This window comes from Chroicocephalus ridibundus, chromosome 6, assembly GCF_963924245.1.
Source record: "Chroicocephalus ridibundus chromosome 6, bChrRid1.1, whole genome shotgun sequence".
Lineage (NCBI taxonomy): Eukaryota > Metazoa > Chordata > Aves > Charadriiformes > Laridae > Chroicocephalus > Chroicocephalus ridibundus.
The window spans coordinates 10008588-10033393 of NC_086289.1; the positions used below are offsets into that span (position 1 = coordinate 10008588).

The following is a 24806-nucleotide window of genomic DNA, read 5'->3' on the forward strand; positions in this document are numbered from 1 at the left end:
ACAACCCTAGTAACTTGCTTGAATCCTGATATCAAGCATAATAATAATTCCTTATCATTATTTGACTAAGGAAATTTTATATTCTGATCTATGCCAGTCTACTCTTTGTGAACACTGTTAAATAGCTGCTTTGTTCATTCTATTCAAAAGTAAATGGTTTCTTTCTGAAGTTTTTCCTGTAGGAGACAGATGTTTGGGTTTGTACCCATCATGTTTGGAACTCTTTGAGATAAGAGGCTCTGCCCGCTTCACTGTGCGTCCTCCTATACCTGGAAATGGAGTGGTAGGTTGATGAAACGGAAAGACATGAGAAATGAGTGTACTCTGCTCTGCTGCCCGTAATATACAATGTGAAACTGATCTGGGACCGAGGGAAAAAAAATAACTTGGCTGGGACAATGACGGTGTACCTCTTCTAGATCCAACAAAAGGCCAGGAAGATCCAAACCCATCTCTGGCCTGCGTCTCTGGTGGTACCTCCTTCTAATATGAGGCTATTCCCAAACACAGAGTAGTCCTCCATGAGGTCACTTGCTGTGTATCAGGGTGAGGAGAGATTATGATAAATTGCTGTATATACTTTTCATCTTGGGCTTATGACAACTGGCTTCACAGCAAAACTGAAATACTAAATGATCAGACTCTAACATTCACATGGACATGATTCGTTTCTGTGAGTTCATTCTTCTATTTAGAGAAAGATATTGCTACCCTCCCTTACGCACTGACACAGTTGCCAAAATAACCGCTCTTACTAACTGGCAGCTTTAAAAGCCAGCCTGCAGCTGACTTTGAAACAGAAGGTCAGCAAACGGAGCAACAGACTTCAATTCAGAGCTTTAATGGGAGCCATTGACCACAGCAAAAGGCCTTGACTGGAGTGTCTAGAGTGTGCTTTGCACAGGCCAAAAAGTCACTTTCATACTCTTTGAACCTTTTGTATAAACCTATATATTTTTCACTCTCTGGATTTCAAGATGAATGTGCAGCCGTGTGCTAGATGTGGCTATGGGGTTTACCCTGCTGAGAAGATTAACTGTATAGATCAGGTCAGTTCTCTTTCTTTATTATTTTGGACTATAATAAATGTATAGACTGACACTTTTAACACAGTGCAAATCTCTCGGTTCCAAAAATTCTTTACTTATAACTGGGTTCAGAACTGAAATGACTTAATAATAGGCATATATTTGGGAAAGAGTTCTTCAAATTCATGAAATGAATGTTAAGGATCAATACTGTGATTTAAAACTCAACAGAATAATAAGGAAATACAAATCATGTCTGTTTGGTTTCTGTTTTGTGGTATTTCCAGACATGGCATAAAGCCTGTTTTCACTGCGAAGTATGCAAGATGATGTTAACAGTAAACAACTTTGTTAGCCATGAGAAAAAGCCTTACTGTCAAGCGTAAGTCTGTTTCCTTTTCTCTTTTTTCAAAGCAAAGGCTTAAAATGCCAAGTCATTTTAATGTAATAGAAGATGAGCATTTGGACTCAGCCTGGTCCCATGTGTGATGTGAAATTATGTATTGTTAGTGCCTTCGTGCATATCTTTGGATTTATGTGAATCACAAATGATGGGAAACTCTTGTTACTGTATATAGAGCTTCCTTATTTGTCCAGTGTGTTAAGAGATGTAAAATTAAGTTCCATTTCAGTATTGTGGGAAGAAAATAAACCCAACCATAAAATTCAGCGCTTTCCAAATCTGTGGTGAAGGGTTAACAAGGTTGAGCTAATCATCAGGAAAATGTATAAAATGCATATTTTGGAGTTAGTTTGTTCTAGGAAGTTTTTATTTTATAATGATCAATTCCTGTCAAATTTGTCAGCAGAAAAAGGAGAGATGACAGTTGCTTTTTATTCTATTATTCTCTTTTGTTATTAGAAACACAGCATTGATATGACGATCATTAAAATTAATTTTGCTCTAGGCACCTACTCCATACAATAATAACTTGAATGTAATCTGAGATCTGTGTGGGGGAAAAGTTATGTATAGAGGGGTGGAGGCTGGTATTGTGTTTTTGCGTGCTCAAAGAGAACCTTTCTGGAGGGCTGTCTGATACATTCCTAATATCCTTTTACACTTCCCTTTTTTAGGCATAACCCAAAAAACAATGCGTTCACAAGCGTATTTGAGACACCAGTAAATATAAATGCAAAAAAATTGTCGGAAGTGGTAAGTGAGGTAAGAAGCTTGAGGGCCAAATGTGTTTAGCTTTGGTTTACATTTTGATATCATATTTGTGTCTTTGTTCTAGAAACGTTTCTTTACATAAAGAAGATATGTATTCTTTACTTACCCTCCTGTGTTCTTTTAGAGCAGTCAGAAATCAGCCTGGGTTTGAATCATAATTTTTAAAATGCATTCACTCATAAGAAGGAAAGCTTAAATCTGAATTTGCTTCAGCTTTCAGGAACAAAAATGGATAGCAGTTTCTCCCCTGCCATATCTGATAATCTACATGGAAACATTGCTCACACAAACTGCCCAGAGCTATGTAAACTTAGTAACAGAATCATGGGGGCTTACACAGCCATTTGAAACAAGAATGACCTGCTTGCTTTATGATCTCTTCTGAAACTGATACTAAAGGGCACAAAACAAAAATTAAATTCTATCTCAGTAGGATGCAGGCAAAAGTTCTTATAAATACTTTGTCAAGTAATTCTGACTAACCTGAGATGCTATTTCCTTTTTGTGAGAAAACACGAAGTCCAGGGAACTTTGTATGGTTTTGCTGAAAATGTTTTGCTGAAGCGTTAAGGATGGAATTGCTTTCCGTGTTCCATGCCCTTTTCACTGCATCTAGCCTGGAAAAGGCTGCTGTGCCCCGGCGAACCTCTAGGGGTGCTCAAAGTCTTCTTTCTTTTCAAATGCCATTCTTTTCTGCCTTGCATCGTTTTCCTCCAGATACATTTGTTTCAAACTTGCATTTCTAAGAATTTCATGAAACGAGAAACACAGAAACAGCCAATAATTGATAGCTATCTCACTTCCACGTGTAATACTGTTTTCTTGAATGTCGTGTCTTTTGATTCTCCAAAACGGTGCTATTCATTGCATGGCTAAGTAAACCAATGTGTTTCAATGTGATTAGCCATCATTAAAATTAAAGAAGGAAGTTGTGTTTCTGAGATTATAGTGTATTAAATTCATTCCGATGTTCTGTATTAGCTGTACAAAGTTGATATATGTTAATAGTCTTTATCAAACGCTGTATCTTTTATCATTCTTGTACAGTATTCTTATGCAGCAGTTTTTGCAACATCATAGGCAGTAACTATTTCCGTAGTGAGTATCACACTTACTTTAAACTGTGTGTGACAGATCTATTCAGGAATGAGTTTGGGATTACTGCAGGTTCTATTTCTGGTTTTAGGGAGTGATATGAGACTCTGATACTTCCAGTGCATGTGAATATACACGCCAGACAAATTATAGCTCAAAGATCACTTTCCCTTGTTTTTTACACCTAAAGCACCTTCTGTGCTTTTCAATCACATAATGAGGTTCTGCTCCAGACAGAAAATTGCTAAGGGTAGTAAAGAAGCTGATTCTGCAGTACTTACTTAAAGGGAGTACTTCTGTAGAAATTTTGAGTGCAGGAAAACTTTTTCGTTGGTAAATGTATAAAATAATGCTAACTTGGAAAAAGGTTTCAATTGCTACTGTAGTTTGTTGGGTGTTTTTAGGTAAGATTATTTCTTATGCAGAAAATGTAGCATGTTTCTTCAATCCTAACATGATGTTCTCACAGAAGTCTTATATTGAGACACCGACTCGAATGCAGAGATAAAAAATTCAGCTCACTCCATCTACAGATTTTCTATGTGAGCAGACAAATCATTCACCTCTCTGTACCTCTGTACTTAATTTGTAAAATTGGAATAATGATACACATGCTCAGTGATTTTTCTGTCTGATCAGTTTAGATTTTGCACTCTTCAGGACAGGGAGTGTTATTTTTTGCATCTGTAGAGTGACTTGTATAACAGACCAGTGATTTCAGTTGGATTTCTGTATGCTGTCATGATAAAAGTAACAGTAGGAAAATGATGACCCAGGACTAAATACCCTGGTAATTTACATTTACACAGTCATGATACTTTGTGGACACTGTGCAGGGAAATAGGAGAGTGGAATATTGCTCACCAGGTAATAGTTCTTTCATCTAATGCTTCAATGATATGTTCTGCCTAAAATTTCTCAGGGATTTCAATCCTCATAGATTATTTCCCCCAAAAGTATTATCTAAAGACTGAATTATTCTTTCAGAACTTCATTCCTCATTCTGGGTCTAATATGCTGCTCCTTTACAGATGTGCAGCTCCAATAATAACAGAAATCTTAGGTAGAAGCCAGGTGTGAATTAGAGTTTTGACCTTAGGGCTAAATGCAAACTTCTCTTCCATGAAAACTCCTTTGCTAAGAATGGGTGGCATGAAGGAAGTACTTATGTAGCCTTTGCATTGTGTAGAGCTACAGGCTATGTTGCCTCTTTGTACATAAGCAGGATGTAAGTGGCGTTGGTCTAAAGAGGAAGAAGGAGGAAAAGATGGAGAGTTTTGCAAGCTCTCAGAAGGTGGTTCGTATTTTCTTACGGGCTGTGGAGATTTGGTGGATTGGGTGTGCTTGTCACAATTCCTTGCTTTCTGCATTCATATCATATATAGATATGTCTTCAGGGTGAAATTATTAGTTGGCACACAAAACTAGGCTGGTCTGCAGTAATTGCAGATCTAACAGAGAGACACAGGTAAACACTAGGACTAGAGTAAATCATCTTAAACTGACTCGTGTTGGTGCTGCTGCCCAGAGAATTAGTTCTGTGCACTCACATTGATGCTCTTGTCTTGCTATTGATGATTTTTGCGGTGAGGCAGATGAAGGAACTAACATAGCTGAAAGCTAACATAGCAAAGGCTACATACTAATTCCCTGATCTAATTTGCCCCATGGCTGCCTGTCTGATGGTGTCAGTGTGTGATAGACAAGAAGAAGGGTCGCTTAGTAGGGGTGGAGGTGTTTTTGGAAGTAGCCTTCCTTTAGGCTGGTTTAAAGTGCATCCAAAACTAGCAGGCACTGAAGTGGATTTGTTATGGTGGGAATTGCACTGTTTTTGTCGTTTTGTCTTGCATTCATCTCCTCCTGTTGCTGCAGTTCATGCAGACTCTGTATCACTGTGGACTAAGAGACTGTGTTCACCTTGTTTGTCTCCCTTCTTGTTCTTCCCCTAAGATGGGGGTGTGTTACTCTGCACTAACAAATTACTAATACCAAGTCAATTTTTTTTTTTTTAGATAAAATATCGAGAAGAGGGTGAACAATTCAAATCAGTGTTTCAATGGGATGTAAGGTCCAGAGAAATTGAAGCTGCCTATAAAGCCCAACAACTGGCCACCCAGGTAAGAAATATCCCTCAAGTCTCCAAGCCACTAGCCTGCAGAAGACAGGCCTTGGCAGTCCTGATTGTTAGGGTTTTACTCACAGCATTTCAATGCTGAAAAAGCCATTGCTTCTCATTTGGCTGAACTTTTCAAGGCAGCATAACTTATTTATAGCTTAGAGTGCAAGAATCAGAAGATGAGGAAGGAAGAGTGTATCTATACAGTTAGCTGTTCGGACTGCTACACATACAGCCATACTCAACGTGTCTACTGACACTGAAGCTTCACAACAAGTGGTCTGATTCCTAGGGGGAATGATTTGAGTCTTACTTTAGCATCCTAGATCCTGACATCTTCATGTCAGTTCTTGTTATACAAGCTCTGCCCTGGAATTCTGAACATATGTGGAGTGTAGGCCTTGTGTTGTATGTCTGCAGAGAGTAAATTTCACTTCCACAGCATTGTGTGTGTTTCCTTTTTTCTGTCATATCAGCTGTTTGTGTATTAAAACACTGGTGAAGATTGGTATTTATTTAATTTTTGTTTTGTAGAATGCTTACTATGCTGCCTATGAGGAGGGAAAATCATGGTACTCGGGAACCATCCCAGATCCCGAGATGGTCAGGATAACACAGGCACAGAAGACTCTGAGTGATGTAAGTGGGCTCATGTTTGGAATAGCTTTATTGTCATGGTCTATCATATTCTGAAGACTTACCACTGCATCAAAGCCAACCTTTGGTGTGATGTTGCCAAAGGAGAGAGACAGACATGTTTACTTCTGTCAATAACAGTATTTAACCATGTAAGTGATTAAAGTCACATAACAACGTTATTGCTCATCCTAGAAATCACACATTTATATATTTATGTAATTGAGAAGAACTGACTGACCAATGATATCTGGAGTGACCTTGATTATATCCTGACATAGCAGGCAGTGGTGTTTCCCTCAGTCAAGCAGAAGTCATGATGGAAAAACTGTCTTATTTTCCACAGATTAGACCTTTCATTGACTGTATTTCCATGGCTAATGAAAATCACTTCTGAATAATGACTAATTGTCTATGCCCATACAATGGGTTAGTGAGCCAGTCAACATAGCCAATTAACAATGGATAATTGATATGAATGGGGAATGTTTTCTGTTCTATGTGGGAAATATTTCTACCTAAGAAACTTATAAGGTATATGTTCTTTAATTTGTATACTTTTAAATAAAGTAATACATACTTTTAGGAAGCAGACATTAAAAGAGGAATCACATTAAACTACAGTGGGTTCTTCTGCAACAATAAAACAAAAAATGTTAATTTTCTAGTTTCAATATACAGAAGAATATGAGCCACGGAGAGGCAAAGGCAGCTTTCCTGCTATGATCACTCCAGGTTATCAGGTTGCTAAGAGAGCCACCCAACTAAGCAGTAACGTAAGTCACAGTTTTTTTAATTGTATGTTAGACTTCTGAATTTGGAGAATCCTGTGTTTAGGCCATTCACTTCAGACAATATGTTCTATGCTGGATATTTGTTGTACTGTTAATTCTACGAAGTGAGCAAACTTTAACATGATGCAGGAAACAGGGTTAACAAACTACTTGGCCTGGGAAGACAATAATATAGGATAAATGGCAATATAGATATTTCCTGAAAGATGTCACAACTTTTTCTGTAATGTAGCACAAGCTGAAAGAGATTGTGAATCACCCTGAAATTTTTATTTACTTCATTACCTTTATTTTCACTTTATGCCTTTATTAATCTATTTATTTACATCCGATGTTTTTTGCTTTCCTTATTATTTGAAGTTAAATACCATAATATTAAATAAAAATACTGTAATATTGAATTTAATTAATATACAAGCTACTTTAAATATATGCACAGAAAATTGCTTATTTATAAAAATAACAATTCAACTGAAAAAGATAAAATCCTGTAGAAATTATTTCAAAGTATTGCATTGTTTTCTGCATACACTGTCTGCATTGTCATTGCAGTATGATCTTAGTGTTTTGGGCCGTTAATGACTATTTTAATCAAATGTATGGCTCACATAAATCTAGTATAATTTGGAAATTTGATTATTTGGGTCCCTTTCTGTCTGCTTCTGGCATTCACTTTAAGGAAATTGGGCCTTAAATATACTAATAGCTTGACCGTACGGTGGGGAGTGTCATGACTGCTGTTGCTCATTTTCTCTTGAAGCCTTCTGAAAGAAAATGCATATTAGCTGCTCATTGCTCATAATATTTATTTTATACGTTTTCTCCCTCAGGTAGAATATAAGCGGGGACATGAAGAGAGAGTTTCGAAGTTCACCTCCGTTGTAGACACTCCAGATATACTTCACGCAAAGGCTGGAGCACAGCTTTCAAGTGACGTAAGTGAAACAAAATAAGTTGACCTGTTTTTGACTCTGCAAGTGACTCTTACATCACTTAGAAATATGAACACAAAGAAAAGTAAAAAATTAATATTTTAAAGGCAGACTCATTTTACCATCAAGTATTTAATACTTCCAGTTATAAAGACAATATTCAGTTGTAGGCTATTTTAGGGACTAGCTGGCTGTCAGAACTGAAGGCAGAGAACTAGTCTGTTCTATACCCAGCAACTGGGTGCCATGCAAAGTAAAGAAGCTGCCTGACACTAATACAAATTCTTGCAGACAGCTTTATTATTTTCTTTAAAAAACTGTGATCCATCCTATACCCTGAACGAGGCACAGAGGTCCTACAGAAGGTAAGCGATGTAGTTAAAGACTATGTTGTAAAGATTCAGACTTCATAGTTCATCTTCCATTTGGCAGATGACAGTCATCAAACACCTGACTTTGCAAATTTAAGAATCGATCATGTGTGCAATCAAGATACATTTAATCTGATTAATCCTGAACTGTCTTGGACTTTTACAGTTGAAATACACAGAAGACTTTGAAGAACGGAAAGGGAAAGGCAGCTTTCCAGCTATGATCACTCCAGCTTATCAAATAGCCAAGAGAGCGAATGAATTAGCCAGTGATGTAAGTGTCCAAAGCAAAGTCTGTTTTTGGGAAGAAAAGAGTAAATTCCTCCACAAATTTTGGATTAAAATGTTTACTGGCAGAAATTCCATGAGCACTGTGGAGTTATGCTAGCAGTAGACTTCATAAACAGATTTTCAAGTGATTGTCCTTTGCAGGGCCAAAGTTGAGGTTTATGCACAAGGAGAAAATAAGACATTTTATTTGTGAATCAACACTGTGGATTTTTGTGGGCAAAAGTGTCCCCTTTACCCAGCCTCCTGTTGCATACAACCGAGAAGAAAGACAATAAGGAGTCAGCTGGAGGTCTTTGATTTCATTCTGCCCAACCCAATATGAGTTAGATGGGCAGAAGTGCAACTCTAATTTACACAATATTTCTGGGTGACTTTGTATCAGGGGAGGACTGTGTTTGCAGAGCTCTGCTTTGCCGTGACTTCCCATGCTCCAAGTGGGTCCCTGCAGTTCATTCTCCTATTCCTTCTTTTGTGCTGTTGCAGGATAAGGCTTTTATTTATGCAAGAAATTAGCTTCTTGAATAGCAATTGTATATATAAAGTATATACACACAGATATAAATACGTGCATACGTTTGACATAGGTATAGATTCATAAATACAGCTTTCTATTCCATTCATTTTCCTCTCCTTACTGTTGTGGCATTTTTTAACTCCTTGGTGTACTGATCTTTATTGGTTTGCTTTCTCTCTCCAAACATAGCAAAACCACAACACCCCTCTGTTGTTTAAAATGCATTGTAAAAGGATATCGGTATTGCTTCAAAATGTACAGTTAATTGTGTTTTGTCACTGGAGACTGAAAGGAAAGCTCTTTTTGTTGGAGAAGATAACATATTGTGCTAACTCAATGGAAGTGAATTTAAAACGTTATTAAGAGTCACTGAGGAAAATAAGAAGAGATCTGTAATTTTGAAGGCAGAAGCAACTGACTGTAAAACATTTGAATGTTTTTGTTTGCCTTTGATCTGTGGAAAACCCTTCATTTATGTCAGCAACCACACATGGTGATTAAAGGGCAGCATCAGGTTATAGGTGCTATTTTGACTTAGCAAAGGTAGTGCAAATCTTTGTCTAAACTTAAAGGTTGATTGCCTAAAATTCCCTTGATCATTGAGGAGATCAGCATCTTTCAGAAACAAGCCCATTTATTAATGGTGTTCAGATGACCCTGTGGTAAAAAAAAGTGCGCTGTGGTAACCCTGAATTTACATTACAATCAGTTCTATTTTTTTAACCTGCTGGAGCATGAGGGATTAGCCACTGACAAGCAGGGAACAGACAACCCAGACAAACTGGGTCTGGGTTGAAATGGCGAGTCCCATGTTCCTAGTGCATTCCTAAAAAGTACAACACTCTTTTTGTTTTTATATCTCCAAGTGGCATATTTGACTTCTATATATTGGTGGCAATGGGAATTTTGAGAATCTTTTATTGTCAACATGTACGTGTCGTTGATTGTTATTTATTATGCAGCATCTGTGTACCAGACTAAACTCATCCAGATGATTCTTCTCCTTTTCTTTTTTTCCTGTTAGGTAAAGTATCATCAAAGATATGAAAAAGAGATCAAGGGAAAAGCAAGCCATACAGCTGGAACAGATGTTACTTTTGCAAGAGAAAATGTAGATCAATGTGGCCAGGTATGCAACATCCGAGAGATAGCCATGCTGATGTTGATTATTAATATGGCTGATTGGTCAAGACTTTAGAAACTGCAGTGGAACCTATTTTCACTTTGCTTTCCTGTATAAGAAAGCAAGGTTTCAAAGGAAAAGATGGTGTGCAACAGCACCATGCCCTGAATGTGTAATGCGTTCTGTATTGGCACTTACAAGATGAGACTATAAGGTTCATGCATTGTCACTGCTTGATCCTTATGGTAGGATCATTCCAAAAGGTAAGCCTTACCCTGGCAAATTTTATCTGTGTGCATGTATGGACTATACATGTCTATTGTGGTGGTGTTATGTGTCAGACTGAAATGAGTTTACTTGTGAAAACTTTCCCATTCCATGAGAAATAAAATATAAATTCAGTTAGGTGAAAAAGTAAAAGGGCTGTGAAATGGTAGAAAGTTAATAGGTAGTTAAGCGTCTTTTCCCTGCCAGTATTTTTAGAAATCTTAGAAGCTTTGCATCTCTAAATACGTGCAAATGGCACTGAAGATCATACACAATCTCTTAGATTTCAGCTTTTCCGCAAAAGTGGTATTGTAGGCTAGACATGTTGTAGTTCTGCATTCGTGGAACCAAGTAGGCTTTAGTTCTGTTTCGGTCTGTGTCATTAATTTTGCTTTTATTTCATTTTTAAGGGAATGCAATTTTTTTTTATGGTCTCCCAAAATGCATCCAAAGTTCTATTCCAGTTAAGTTAGGGAAATAGTACAGTTAAATAGAACTGAATACAGCTAAAGGGAATTTGAAAGGAATTGAATAGTGTTTTTGTATAAAAAAATCTGTATGGTTAGTCTTTGGTTTTTCATCCTAGCTCCTCATGAGATCCATATATTTTGGAGAAATGAAGGAACAGGGAATGTATTGTCCTAAGACACTTGGGAGTTTTATGTTTCTTCACTTCTTCTGTCCAAACCTACATCTTCTAATATGTGAAAAGCAAACCATCCTTGAATAATATGAGTTTAGAATATGTAGCATTGAAGCCTTCAATTAGTTTCTGTCTTTTGAGCTACTGCAAGTTTTAGTAAGAATAAACAAATAAAATGAATTTGAAAAAGCACTAATTGCGTTTTCAAGCATTTCATTTCAAGCACTGCATTCAAGCATTTCAATTACTGCTATCTTTAGAATTAATTTAAGGTTTTTTTCTTTGAAAGTATCTTTGAAACTTCAGTCACAGACTTCAAATTTAATTTGAGTTTTAATCTTCATAGATTGTATTCCGATATTTTTATTCAAATAAGATAGAGGCACTGAAATTAGTGGATCTCTCTGAGTGAAGCATGAGTGACTTAACATGGGTAAAGGGATTAGTTTTATAACTGTTGAGATCTTGAGGGTACATCATACAGATCTATATATAACATGAGACAATTTAAGGAATCTTACTGTAAAATTCCTGTGTGCTGAACACCTGTTTTGTTCATATTTAAAAAAAAAAAACTTAGAAGTGGCTAAAATTTATTTTCCAGAACTTTGAAAATACTGTAAGAAAATTTGAAAATACTGTAAGAAAAAGAAAATGGCAAGTTAGTCTGAAGAAGACAAACTCACCAATGGCATTTTAAAAAAATAACTCAGCTGATTAGTCAAGGATATTTTTTCGTTTTCTGCGCCTGTTTATAGAATAATTTAGATGATATAACTATAATTACATTATATGGTTCACAAATTTATGATATGACCTATCTTATCATGTGACATTGATGGTGCACAAAATGACATGCAATGGATTGTTTTGCATTGAGAAGTCACAAGAGATACCCCAAATATTTATTGTCCTTTCTATCTGTGCTCTCCATGACATTCTTGACATGCTACACATTCTTTTTTCGCTTAAATTGGCTCTTTACTACAAAGGATTTACAAAATATTACAGAGAAGACACATTACGCTGTATCTTACTTGTTTGTGTACTTACCCTGTTCGCCCCAGATCTTGCCATAGAAAACTTTGACGTAGTCCAGTGTTTTGTTATTAAATTATCAAAAGGCTTTTCAAATTGTCAAACATTTACATGTAAACTTATTTATAGATAGACTTAACAGTATTAATCCTGCAACAATTGGTTTTTTTTAAATCAAGCAAATGGCGTTTTGTGATTTTGTTCCCTAAGGGGTTTACCACTTTCATGAGGCAGAAATATCTAGATATTTATGAATCCCTCTTCAAAATATATCACTACACTAGAGAAATATTATTTTTGGTCAGTTATGATGTGAGAAATGGCCATGGAAAGATCAAGAGACTTCTGTCACATTACAAAGGAAGGTCAACCGTACACTAAACTTGGAAAGTTTAAGCAAATCTCCTGGCTGCCCAAACCATTAGATTCTTTTATAGCTATCCAGGGAAACATATATTGACACATAGAGGGACTAGCAGATATCATATCTGTAAGAGCTGAAGTGAGGTTAGAAGGATGTATATCATTGTATACTTGGATGCTATCTTGACCACGGCTAGTTGCTACCTAAATTTCTCTTGCAATGCAACAAAAGTAATTTTACAGGCACAATAAATTTAATGGGTGGTTTTATTCTTAGAGTTGGTCATTTTATTTTCTTTTTCATAAAAAAGGAATAAAGTGAAGTAATGAACTTTCCTACTAACAAGGACTATGGGGCTTTGTGAAATCACCGAAAGCCCCACCTGCTCATTTATGATGAGTAAACACTCTGAATTTTCTTCAGGATTATATGGATGAGTATGAAGAACGCAGAGGGAAAGGAAGCTTTCCTGCTATGATCACTCCAGCTTATCAAAATGCCAAGAAAGCAAATGAATTGGCAAGTGATGTAAGTATGAAACCTGAATCAATACAATTCATAAACAATTAAAAACAGCAGTTTGTCAGAGCAGTGCCTGGGAGGAGAATGCTAAAATTACACTCGAGAAGTAAACAACAATGACATTTCACTGCATTGCTGGGAACTGGATGGCTCAGGGGATTAATAATATCCATTAATAGAAGGGGACACAGCTCCAACTTGCATGAGGGAGGAGATGGATGTAGCAACTAATGGGGATCCCTACTGTTAGGTTAACCCTCCTGGCAAATCTGCACCTGTATTATTAATGAAACCTTCAACTGCCTTAATCATCCTGTGGACCACTGTGGTATTCCCAGTAGTGAATAAATGGAGGATGAATGAGCTGAACTGGTTTTGATATTTTGATGTATCATGCCTCTAGCGCAAAGCAAGTGATATGGAGGAAAAGATTCCATAGTGTACAACACTGTCACTTCACAAGCCTGAGCTTGTTTCTAGGCTGGGGTTTTTAAGTTTTGGGTGGTAAGGTAAAGAATTGGCAAAAGAAGTGGTGATGTGTGATTCTTGTATGCGGCCCATTGATTAAAGAGCCTGAGTCCTGTTTGAGGAGACTGTTTCTAGTAGTGACAAAAAATGGGTCAGTCTGTAGGTCACTACCCTGTGGCTGCTATGACGGGTTCCTGTGAGTGACAACCTTTGTAGTGTGGACACCTGTCCCCCATGGGGCCGTGTGAGCTGATGGGCTCAGTCTGTTTCCTGAGGAGCTAACGGATGGTTGAGTCTTTCAGCTTGTACCAGCCTGGACTAGACACTAGCAGTAAACTAGAGTGAATGGATCAGTCATATTCTGTAGCTTGAGCTTGTGACTGAGAGAATACAAAAACTTGAAATCTTCTGTGGTCAGTCCTTATTTTGATGACAAACTCAGTGATCCCCTACTTAAACATGAAATATTTAACCTTTCCAAATAAACATGGCAGTTTCATAGGTTTTCAAAATGCTGAAGGTCAGCAGTTTCTTTATTAATTTGTAATACCTGGAGCAAGGAAAAGTGCTGTTTCGTGGCAGTAACCTTAAGACACTAGGGCACTTATGATCTTCAAGGTCCCTTCCAACTCTAACCATTCTATGATTATATATCAAGCTGCTTCATATCTTTAAGGCCTGAGAAACTGTGTGCAGACTTGGAAAATAAAGTAAAAACCACTTTTCACTTCTTGCACACTTCAAATAATTTGTTTCTTTTTAGATTACGAATCTGATTTTTTAAAGCAGTAACAGGAAATGAAGAATATAAGTATCTCCTTGTATGCAACAAATATTGAAATATATTCCCAATGGAATTTTTTTCTGGACAAAGTTTGGCAAAAGGCCAATATAGGTATTATGTCTCTTCACCCATCGTAGCTCAATTTAAGTCAATGTTTTAAACACATGTTTCAAACACAAAAAAGATGTTTAAATTAAATTAACAGATCCCTTATTTCAATATTAATTTGGTAGAGAAATAGAATTGCCTTAAAACATTATAAATGCAAAAAGATATAGCTTTCTCAAAAAGCTGGTTTCTACAAAAGGAAAAGTTCGCAGAGCACTTGTTGACTATCTTTAATTCTCTGACTGGAAGTCTAAAATTAAAGTGCTGAGAATTTACTTCAATAATAGAAGAGCACACAAGTTCCAACCAGTCACTAGCCAAGAATCTGCTAGTTATCTATTCAGGCTACAATCAACAACCAGTGCTGTTCAATCTATGTAAAAAATGAATTTAAAAAAAAATGCTGTCTAGTGAAGTGGCTTGGCAGGGATTGTTAGGGCTGTGATTTTAGATGTGTTTTTTTTCAGGAAGTAACAACTTGCAGTGTTTCAATTTAGCAAGTTTTATTTGCTTATCAAACAAGAATAGGAAAAACCCTAACCCTACTCATGAAGCCAGTCTAAATAGCAATGGTGAAAATGTAGACATCTATTTTATAATTTTTCCTACTTCTTTTCAGATAAAATACAAGAAAGATCTTTCCAAGATGAAAGGTGCAGCTCACTTTCACTCCCTAACAGCTGAAGACAACTTAGTCCTTAAACAAGCACAAAGCGTTAACAAGCTTGTCAGTGAGGTAAGGGGTTGAATCAATCTGTGAACAAGTTTGAGAGCAGCTCATACAAACGTTTGTCTGATGGGTAAGGACTACAGATATAAAAAGCTGGTGTTCTTATTGCCCCCTATGTAACAAAAATGATCTGTGTGTAGCACAGTAACTGGAGAGAAAGGTGCAAGAGCAGATCTTCAGGTGCTGTCGTCTGGCACTTCCAGTGATCTGCACGAAAGTATGGGAAATTAACCCTAGTAGAGGAATTCTACTTCTGGCCACATGAAGAATAGAAATTTAAAAAAATGACCCTGAATTGTGCTGTTGATGTGCTGTGAAGTTATAATCATAAATGCTTTAGGATGACTTGGTTGTGTACATTAGAGTGTTTCAAAGAAGGTTCTACTGATAATTAAAATATAACACCAACAGAGCCAAAATTAGTACCGTTCTGTTAATGCAGGTTTCTGTTTTCTTCCATCACGTGAAAGACTGTGAGTTACTGATAATGCATTCTTCTTCTGCTTGGCAAGGGAAGATTGCTAGGGAATTCTCAGTAGATTCTGAATTATTAATTTATTTATAGTGTCACATCAGCTATAAAGCTATTAATAAATGTGAGTTTCTAGAGCTTCCCCATGGCAGTTTAAAAACTTATACTCTTGAGATGTCAAAGTATAAAACCTTCAATAATGAAAAACCCCTGGAAGTTGGACTGGAAGGGGCCTCCTGGGCGAGTGATTCCTGGCTCCCGCTGTTTCAGCACAGTATCTTAATCCTCCTCTTCTAATTTCTACCCTACATGTATTCCTGTCCACTTTATTACTATTGTGTTTTGTGCCAACATTGCCCTTAAGTTTAAAAAGTTCTTCTCCCTGCACGATTACGTTTCTGAGATGTTTACAAATGGCTATCATTTTCTCTGCCTTTGTTTACCTAGACTAAGCAAGCCAAATTCCTCTCATCTCTCACAGTCTTTCACTGCAGCTGTTACAGGCCGAGTGCATGTTCCTTAAACAGGAATAAGTGTAAGAGTACATAAGTTCTTGATGAGGTCTTGCTGGAACCTGGTACATAGCACGCACACTTCCCCGTGCCTGCTCAAAGGTCTCCTCTTGCTTCTGGCTTGGACTGCATTCACCTTTTTCATGGCTGCATTACTTTGGCATCTCAGCATCTTATTGTGGTCAGCCTACATACGGACAGTTTTCTCTTTCTTAGCTTTTCCAGGTGATGAGCTCTTATAGCTGAAATTCTGATGACTACTCCCCACATATATTAACCCCTACATTGCTGAATTTAGTCCCATTTCTATTACCCCTTTAAATATCAGCCCCAACATTCCTACTTCAGAACAAAAGTACTTAATGGAAATATTAAGCCAATTCTGTATTTAAACTTACTCTGAAGAATTCTACTGGTAAACTTCCCCCTGTTCAGTCATTCCTGCTGAAAAACACCCGTTGCTTTTTCTGCTTTCATTTGCTTCACGCTCACCTTAAAATGCCTTCGTAGATCCTTGTTTTTGTTAATAATTTCCCCCATGGCACTGTCTCATGCATTTTGCTCAGGTCTGTATGGATGAAATTGATTGCGTTTCTTTTGCCTAAAAAATGAGAACTGAGTACATGAAAATCATCTTCATATTAATTTTCATCATATGCCATCTGATGAAAACCATGTATCAAACTCTCTGAACAGTGGGTCTGGCTAATAAAAAGTGTGTGGGAGAACTTGGCAGAGAAGGTTAAGGTTTTACCATATTTTTCACTTGTGCATTTTTATCACAAAGGTGGAGTACAAGAAGGATCTTGGAAACAACAGAGGCTATAGCATGAACTACTGTGATACTCCGCAATTCAAGAATGTGAGCAAGATCTCAAAATTCACCAGTGATGTAAGTTTTCAGTACGTTGTTTGTGGGTTGCTTAACCTGGTAGCTGCCAGAATTGCAAGTCATCTGTGTGTGTTTTTCAGATAAGCATGTGCTGGGAATTTGATTATAACTGATTTTAACTCATGTCTGTACAGCACCTGCCCTCATCTGTCCTGATGGATAGCTGGGGCTCATTTTGTATAGGATTATGAAAAGAACTATTATGATGTATGAAGGAGAGGTCACTTATGATGGACTGCTAATATGGACAAGTAGCTGTCAGCTGTTACTGTTACCTATGATAATTGTTATTTATCTCATTGTGTATATCCATTTCCTGACTGGAAAAATAGGCAGAAGATACTTTACCTGGGTTAATGTTAGAGGAACATGTTTACTGTGTGAACGTAATCAATATTAATAATTATATTGCTTGTATCTCATGATACTGAAGTATAATTTTGCTTTATACTGCTTGCTATCGTTCTCTGAAATCCAGGAGGAGTAAATCTTTTGCCACACAGATGAGATGATAGAATGGTTAATTTATCTTCTTGTCAAATTCCCTACTCTGGGCTTGGTGAAAGCCTCACCAAAACAGTCCAGTTTTGGTAGATGATTATGTGTTCATTTGTTAATGTACAAATAATGCTTCCCTGCAACTTCTTTCTAGTAGTTATTTCTGATGAAATAATATGCAGCAATAGAATGTGGAGGTATCTCCTGTATGTGGCATCCAGGTGATATGAAGAACATGTAAATGACATCTTTTAAAATGGGAAAATTGCAGAGGGTTTTAGTTTTTATTTTTTTTAAGCACCAAGATTTTTGTGGACTCATGAGTTTCTGTAGTGGGGAAACACTAGTAGACCACAGTTGTAATAATTTGTCTCACTGCTATAACCTATGGAAATCCACAGAAAAACTAAATATATTTTCTCTGAGTATTTTTGTTTTTTTTTTATACAGCTTAAATACAAAGAAACCTACCAGAACCAGATGAAAGGTCATTATGTAGGTATTGGCATGGACAAGCGAATGCTACATGCCATGAAAGTTGGCAGCCTGGCAAGCGATGTAAGTCATTTTTAATCACACTTGTATGGTTGTGCGTTCTTGTTTGTAAGTTTTTCCAGAATTAAGTTGATAGAAAACTTTAGATCATATTGTACTGGAGATCTGAAGGATAAATATGTTGAGAAGAGGGGAAATTCTGGGAACCCTTTTGTACTGATTTATAGCTCACTGTGTGGAAGAAGTTAAAATAAGCAAATTCAGTGATCTGGCAACATACTGAGCTCCTTCAGTTTTCTTTGAGATCAGTAGGATGCTGAAGGTTGCTTGCCACCACCCCCAGGGTCAGACCTTTGCTGAAAAAACAGTCTTTAATGAAGATTTCTAGATTCCAATTTAATTTACTGGGTTAGTCAAGAAGCTATTTTGTTACATACCATTCCTTCAAGTACATTATTTACAAATCTGTAAGAAGCTTGAGAACTAAGCAGAAAGATAAAAGAGATGTGTCATAGGTGGAAGTTAAGTTAATGCTCCCACTGTTGGCATTGGATTAATTGAGGAGCTGAAAAAGAATCAATTAGTGGCTAAACTATGCAAATAATTTCATTTTCTTTGTCACTCATGACATTGAACTTACTTTGTTTCCTGCATTTAATATTAATATTATTGTTTCTCCTTTCCTCTTGACTGATAATTATTCAAACAAATGACAGCTTAAAAAAAAAAAGAAATTTTTTTTTTTGTTCTCCCTGTGTTTCAGATAGCCTATAAATCTGACTACAAACATGACGGTGTTGACTACAATTACCCAGCTACTCTCACTCCTTCATATCAGACAACAAGGAAGTTGGTCCCTTTGAAAGATGTAAATAATTTTATGGTTTTTTTTTTCTATGACTTGCATGGCTCATCATCTCTCTGTAGGAGAGATTGTGGTAGATTACTTGTGTCAAATGATGATTTAATCATGGGAGAAAACAGCTAGTGATAACAAAGTTAAAGCAAAAAAGTGCAGGGAGTCAGGACAGCTCAGAGGAATAGAAAGTGCTGCCACCTCCTGTCAAGGGGTTCAGTTCAGCACAGATTGTACAGTGATGTGGAATGAGTGAGTTCTGCCCCATCCCTAGTCTGTGCTGCAAAACATCTCACCATCCTGGGCAGCTTCAACAGCAGCATCAAGCACTGAAAGGACAGGGAGACTTAAACAGGCTTGTCATCCTTTGGGAATTCCCTGAAAATAGATGTTCACCTTTGAAGGGGAACTAATTGGCCACATAACCTTCCTTATGCCTGTGGTCTGTGCAAGAGGTGCCCCCTGTGCTTGGGGTTGGGCTACTGATGGAACAACGTGAAGAAATTTGGGTACTGCTGTGGTTATATGTGCTCTGCAGTTAAATGAAGGACACCAGACTGTAGAGGATACCGTGCTTTCACCTTTCACAAGCGTTAGAGGCTTGATTGGTCTCATGTACCATTGGGAACTTAACCTGTGCTTTAGTTAGGAGCACAGTCACCAGGCATTATTTATAAAATCAACAGGAAGAGAGCAGCGCCTCTGCAGAGCATTTCTGACTACCTAAGATGTGTATAAGAGAGGCCATTAACATTATATGAAATTTATCTGGTCCTAAGTACCTCTTCCAAGAAAAAGATGGTAGCATGAAGAGGTAGAATTAAGAAACCTGATGTTTTTGAAAAAGTACTTGATATACTTTAAGGTGCACTATTGCCTCTTGAGCAGTAATTTCAGCTTTGTCTTTGAAAAAGCTTAAAAATGTAGTTCACTGTTTGATTGCTTACTGTGTGAGACCGTTGTATCCTTAAAGAGTTTGAAGTAAGCATAAATTCGTGTCCAAAATGTACAAATTAGTTCTACCCAAACATTTCAGCACTACCTGTGGCTCCATAATTCATAGTCAGCATCTGGTTTTGGAGCATGTAAATCAATTGGCCACAGAGACTCGGTTGCACTAGTCACGATCATCATCCAGTAGTTTTGAATCAGTCCCAGGGTTCGTCTGCTCACTGATAACCAACATCAACTCTCTAAGAATACAACTCTCTCACATGCTAAGTAATCACAAGTAGCAATAAATACCGAGTTTCAGTTAAAAAGAAATGATCCCTTTCTGTGGAAGTAAAATTCTCTCTGTAAAGAAGTAAATAAACTGTTTTAAATATCTTGATCGTTTTGGACTTGTGAGAGAATTCAAGCCTTTTTTCCCAGTTTTTCTCATTGTGGCAGAAAGAACAAAGTTTATATGAGGATACCTGAGGTAAGAAGGTCCACATTAAAATGATTTCAGTAACTCAAAGTCTCTAGAAATATATTCCACTTTACTGGGGAAAAAAAAAAGTATTCTTAAGAAACTAGTTTTAAACTGTGCAATATTTGCAAAGTGGTGATTAACTGCAGTTAGTACTAATTAAGGCCTATAGAGAATAATAGTTGCGTCCTGCAGTGTAGCACTGAGTCCTTTGTCAGCAGCAGGTTTGACAGAAAGCTTCTCCATGATTTTTTCATCTTGCATGATTTTGGGGTTTAATATATTTATTTTATAGCTTATTATTCCTGCTACTGTGATAATGTGTTAGGAATTTAGTGGGCTCCAATACTTTCAATGGCTGATCTTAAAATGACTTTTTTTTACTATAAATATATATTTTTCTTCTCTCATCACCCACACAAAACTCTTACCACATGGGGAAATTCTGTGATTAATTTAATTATTACACTAAAACTCAGTAAAACCAAAGTGTAAGAGAGTTCCTTTGGTCTGCAGAGCATTGCAATGGGCAGACCTCTTACTGGACAGTTACAGTGTTCCTTTATAGAGACAGTCTGATAAAGATAAAAATATTCTGAGTGATGGTTAAGGATATCAGTTTTGCAGGAATGCTTTGGGGACAAGCTGAAATTGCAACTTTTTAAGAATTTATGGTTTTGAGGGGACGGAGTTATAAGTGAAGTTAATTTTCAAAGTGGAATAAAAACTGTGACCTCAGACTAGGAAATTTTCAGAGCATTAACTCAGATCTCATCCAAGAGACCCTGACGTTTTTCCTCACCTCTATTTATTATGGTTTAAGTAATGATTTATCCAGTGCATTAGCTAACAAAACTTTGTCTACTCAGTCTCTCATTTTCCAGTCTGAATATTTCTTCCTTTATTAAATCTTTTTTTTTAATTTTATTTTAAATTAGGTAAACTACAGGCAAAGCATAGACAAGGTGAAGTACAGCTCTGTTGCCAGCACTCCGCAAATTGCTCAAGCCAAAATAAATGCGCAGCAGCTCAGTGATGTAAGTTTTGTCATCAGCCATCATTGTTTATTAGAATTATGAGATAATTTTATTTCATAGCATTTGTAGCACTTCACTGTTTTTATTGTTGATCGTTCATCACCAGATTTACAACCAAAACAAGAATACAAATTGAATGAAATCACTTCCAAAAATGTGAAAAGCATACCAGTAGATTTAACATTTTCCTCATTGTGAAGAGTTGTATTAGTGTGCTTTTTTAGGGATTTGTCTTCTGTGTATTTATTAATGCATGTTTTGTTAATCAGGTATTTTCTACTTTTAGACAGTCAGTAACTGTTCTATTACAGAATAATTATTCTACTTCCTAGCACCTAGGTAAAAGTCATAATTGCCTTATTGCCCTCGTATTTATGTCAGCCATACCTGTGAGTGTATCTGTAACATATGGCACTAATAGCCTGAAATTCAACAGCGGTCAATCTGTGTAACGGTCATATTTTTAATGATATAAAATAACTGGGTTTCTTGTTGACTTTTTCAATATATGGCAGTCGAACTACCGAGCCCAGTATGAGAAGACAAAAACAAATTACACTCTACCGCAGGACGTACCTCAGTTAGTCAAGGCAAAAGCCAATGCTGAGTTATACAGTGAGGTAAGCCAAGTGATGTGGAAATATTGGTATTCATATTAATAGACAGAAATTAATGTAAAGATGCCGACACCACTTCTGAAATCATTTGGCATTTATTATCGGTCTTTACAGAACAAGGTATGGTAAACAGAATAGGTAGGGATACAATCTCAAGTATGGTGAAACTGCTAGACTTTTCTTTTAAGACCTTTTCAGATGATTTGAATTTGTTTAGTAAATCAGTGTTCGCTTCACAAAATTAACTGCTTCTGAGGTGGTAGTTGTATGAAGAACCAACATTTGCACAGTTCTAATAACTCATGTCCCACTGAAGTCAATGGAAAGAAACACAGTGACTTCAGTGAGCTTGGATCAAGCCCACTGTTGTTGCCGTTCATAATTCACGACAATAGGTAGTGATTTACGTAGACATCTGGGTGTGAAAATCAAGCATTTGCAGGAAAAGTTTAATTTTTATTTAATTTTTTAAAGTACTTTTCAAGCTTCCATTCTTGTAGATAGTTTTGGAGGAAAAAAGCCCAACAGGACAAATAAATGCAAACCCAGAAAAAACCTTCAGACTTACTACTGGTGTGACTGTTATTTTTAAGCGAGCTTCATAAATTTTCAGTGTTTTGAGTTGGCATTACTGCAAGTTTTTCCTGGCATATTCATACCTGTGTTCTTCCTCTAAGTTTCATTTGAATTACTTTGGTGGAGTATTGTGAAGCAATACTCTTTGTGGCTATAATGTGTAGGGCTGCATACTCATTGTTAGATACTGGTAAAATATAACCACACGAAAAGCCAAATACAGAAATCGTGGCTTCCTGGGTACTTCATTAGGTGCATGCATAGTATGCATGAAGGCATACTTGATCCTGCTCTAACAGAATTTCAAGTGGAACCTTAAAAAAGAGCTTAAACAACTAGTACTTTAACTTCCATTAACTTTCAGAAGTTAAGCTTATGATTCTCATGCATTTCATCTGCATTTGTCATATCGTGTGGCTCATGAGTGTGCTTTTGAAGCAAATCTCCTGATCATAAGGGTTGCTTCACTGAGCTTTGCTTCACATTATGGGGTGGTCTGAGAGCACATGAGCTGGATTCCTTTTGAAAGAAACCAAACTGAAAGATGCTCTCCAGCAGCTCACATAAAGAACTGCAGCTACAAATAGGCATTCAGTGCATGGGACCTGACTAGCTGTAGTTTGACAGGGGGAGGAAGAAAAATCCTGAAACGAGTAGTGTGATGTCTGATTCTGAGCACCAGCTGTTCCGCCCTATAGATCAGCTCCTATTGATCTACAGTATTTGCGTATGCAGACATAACCACAGTTACTTCTGAAAAACCTTCCCTCCCCCACGCCTGTTTAAAATTGAAAGCTATTGGTGCATGTTCGGGGATTTAAAGTGCCTGTAAACGCCAAGAATAAAATTCTTGACTCAATTAGCTCAAAACGATAATGAACCGTGACTTAAAAAGGTTCCAGTTTGGGGACTGAGCATATGTATACTTCTGTTTTGCTCTTAGTTATTTTTGTGTTCATTTGAAGATCTTGTGTGTTTATGTGTTAGTGACATGTTGCTGTCTTTTCTTTCTCAGATTAAGTACAAAGAAGGCTGGGAGAAGAGTAAGGGCCGGGGCTTTGAAATGAAACTTGATTCTCTGCCTTTACTTGCTGCCAAAGCTTCAAGGGATCTTGCCAGTGATGTATGTTGTATTTAATTACCTAGGAATTATTCTTTATATAAGTTGCTGTAGCACAGGGAAATAAAGTTTAGCTCACTTCATCTGGATTTTTAAGTCCTGCGTTTGGCTGTTCATCTTTCTCAATGGCTGATGAGCAATTGGAAACTTTCTCAGACTCTGCTATGAATTTTTACTCTCTGAAAATTATTTTTTTTTAAATACAAGTGTACAGAAGGAAGCAAAATTTGCAAAATATCAATGGCTCAATCCTCCCATAGTAAAATTCAGTGGTTTGAATTGTTTATAGCCTCAAAAAGGCTGTTATCATCCACTGCAAGTAGAATGCATATTTCTTTAGTCTGCTTCTTTAACATAAACACATGTGTAGAAAAAAAATTTCAAATGAACTCTTTTTAAACGAATTATCTCATGATTCTTAACCTGTGGAGAGGCAGGAAGGAAACTTTTCCAGCAGCTGGAAACTGTTCAGCCATGAAGGTGATTCCGAAATCCCACCTCATTAAAAAAACGAAATCTTGAATTCCTTGCTTGGATTTTACATGATGGATTTCTTATCTTTGGCTTTAAGAGCAAGATAATTTAGCTAATCAGAACACTTTAAGTTTATAAGCATATCCCCTCAGAGAAACAAGCCTTAAAGAATGAGGTTAAAGACAACATAAATGAAGTCAACCTGGTATACCTTTGGAAATTTCTGACAAAATCTGGGAAATCTGAAGTGAGAAAGTGAGAATCAGACTAAGACCTTGTAAATTTTGACCATCCAAATTGCTGGTGAAAAACATATTGCTTATCTCGTGGGTAACTGGAAATGTTCTTTGACTTAAACTATTTTTTTTTCACAGATTAAATATAAAGAAGAATATGAAAAAACAAAAGGAAAAGCAATTGGAACCAAAGATTCAAGACTTTTGCACTCTCTGCAGGTAGCCAAGATGAGTAGTGAGGTAAATTATTTCTTTCTTTTACTCAAAAGGTGTTTTTCATAATTATTAATCTTTCAGCAACAATATGTGATCTACCACTGTTACTGCTTTCACTTGAAGAAATTCTTGGAAGCATTTAACAAAAATTGGTTAATCTGCAGTGATTGCACAGTATTTTTGTTCTCATACAGAATTTTGTGTTGACGGTCCTTATTTTGGGGCAGGAAAATAACATCCTATTAGAACCCCAATATAAACACTTCTTCATAAAACTTTCAAGCAGATAAAAGTATGTCAAAAGTAAGATGTACTGTAATAGAGAAGAGTCTCTAGAGGCTGCAAAACTCATCCTTCCATCTATTTTGTTCATCCCTCATAGGAACTAATTTC

The 24806-nt window shown here is 36.8% G+C and overlaps 1 protein-coding gene across 2 annotated transcripts in view; it reads left to right on the plus strand.

Moving 5' to 3' along the window:
- Positions 1–783: 783 nt before the first annotated feature.
- The window catches only part of NRAP (nebulin related anchoring protein), a 52904-nt gene continuing 28881 nt past the window's right edge, over positions 784–24806 (plus strand). Inside the window, exons 1-18 of one of the 2 annotated variants that reach the window (XM_063338305.1) lie at positions 784–1049; positions 1316–1410; positions 2106–2193; positions 5310–5414; positions 5948–6052; positions 6718–6825; positions 7674–7778; positions 8313–8420; positions 9976–10080; positions 12810–12914; positions 14888–15004; positions 16770–16874; positions 17823–17930; positions 18631–18735; positions 21076–21174; positions 21690–21794; positions 23383–23490; positions 24336–24437. In XM_063338305.1, coding sequence (XP_063194375.1) covers positions 978–1049; positions 1316–1410; positions 2106–2193; positions 5310–5414; positions 5948–6052; positions 6718–6825; positions 7674–7778; positions 8313–8420; positions 9976–10080; positions 12810–12914; positions 14888–15004; positions 16770–16874; positions 17823–17930; positions 18631–18735; positions 21076–21174; positions 21690–21794; positions 23383–23490; positions 24336–24437 — 1845 coding nt within the window. In that variant the 5' untranslated portion in view covers positions 784–977. The remainder of the gene's footprint in view (positions 1050–1315; positions 1411–2105; positions 2194–5309; positions 5415–5947; positions 6053–6717; positions 6826–7673; positions 7779–8312; positions 8421–9975; positions 10081–12809; positions 12915–14887; positions 15005–16769; positions 16875–17822; positions 17931–18630; positions 18736–21075; positions 21175–21689; positions 21795–23382; positions 23491–24335; positions 24438–24806) is intronic. The other variant, XM_063338306.1, reaches the window with a different exon arrangement.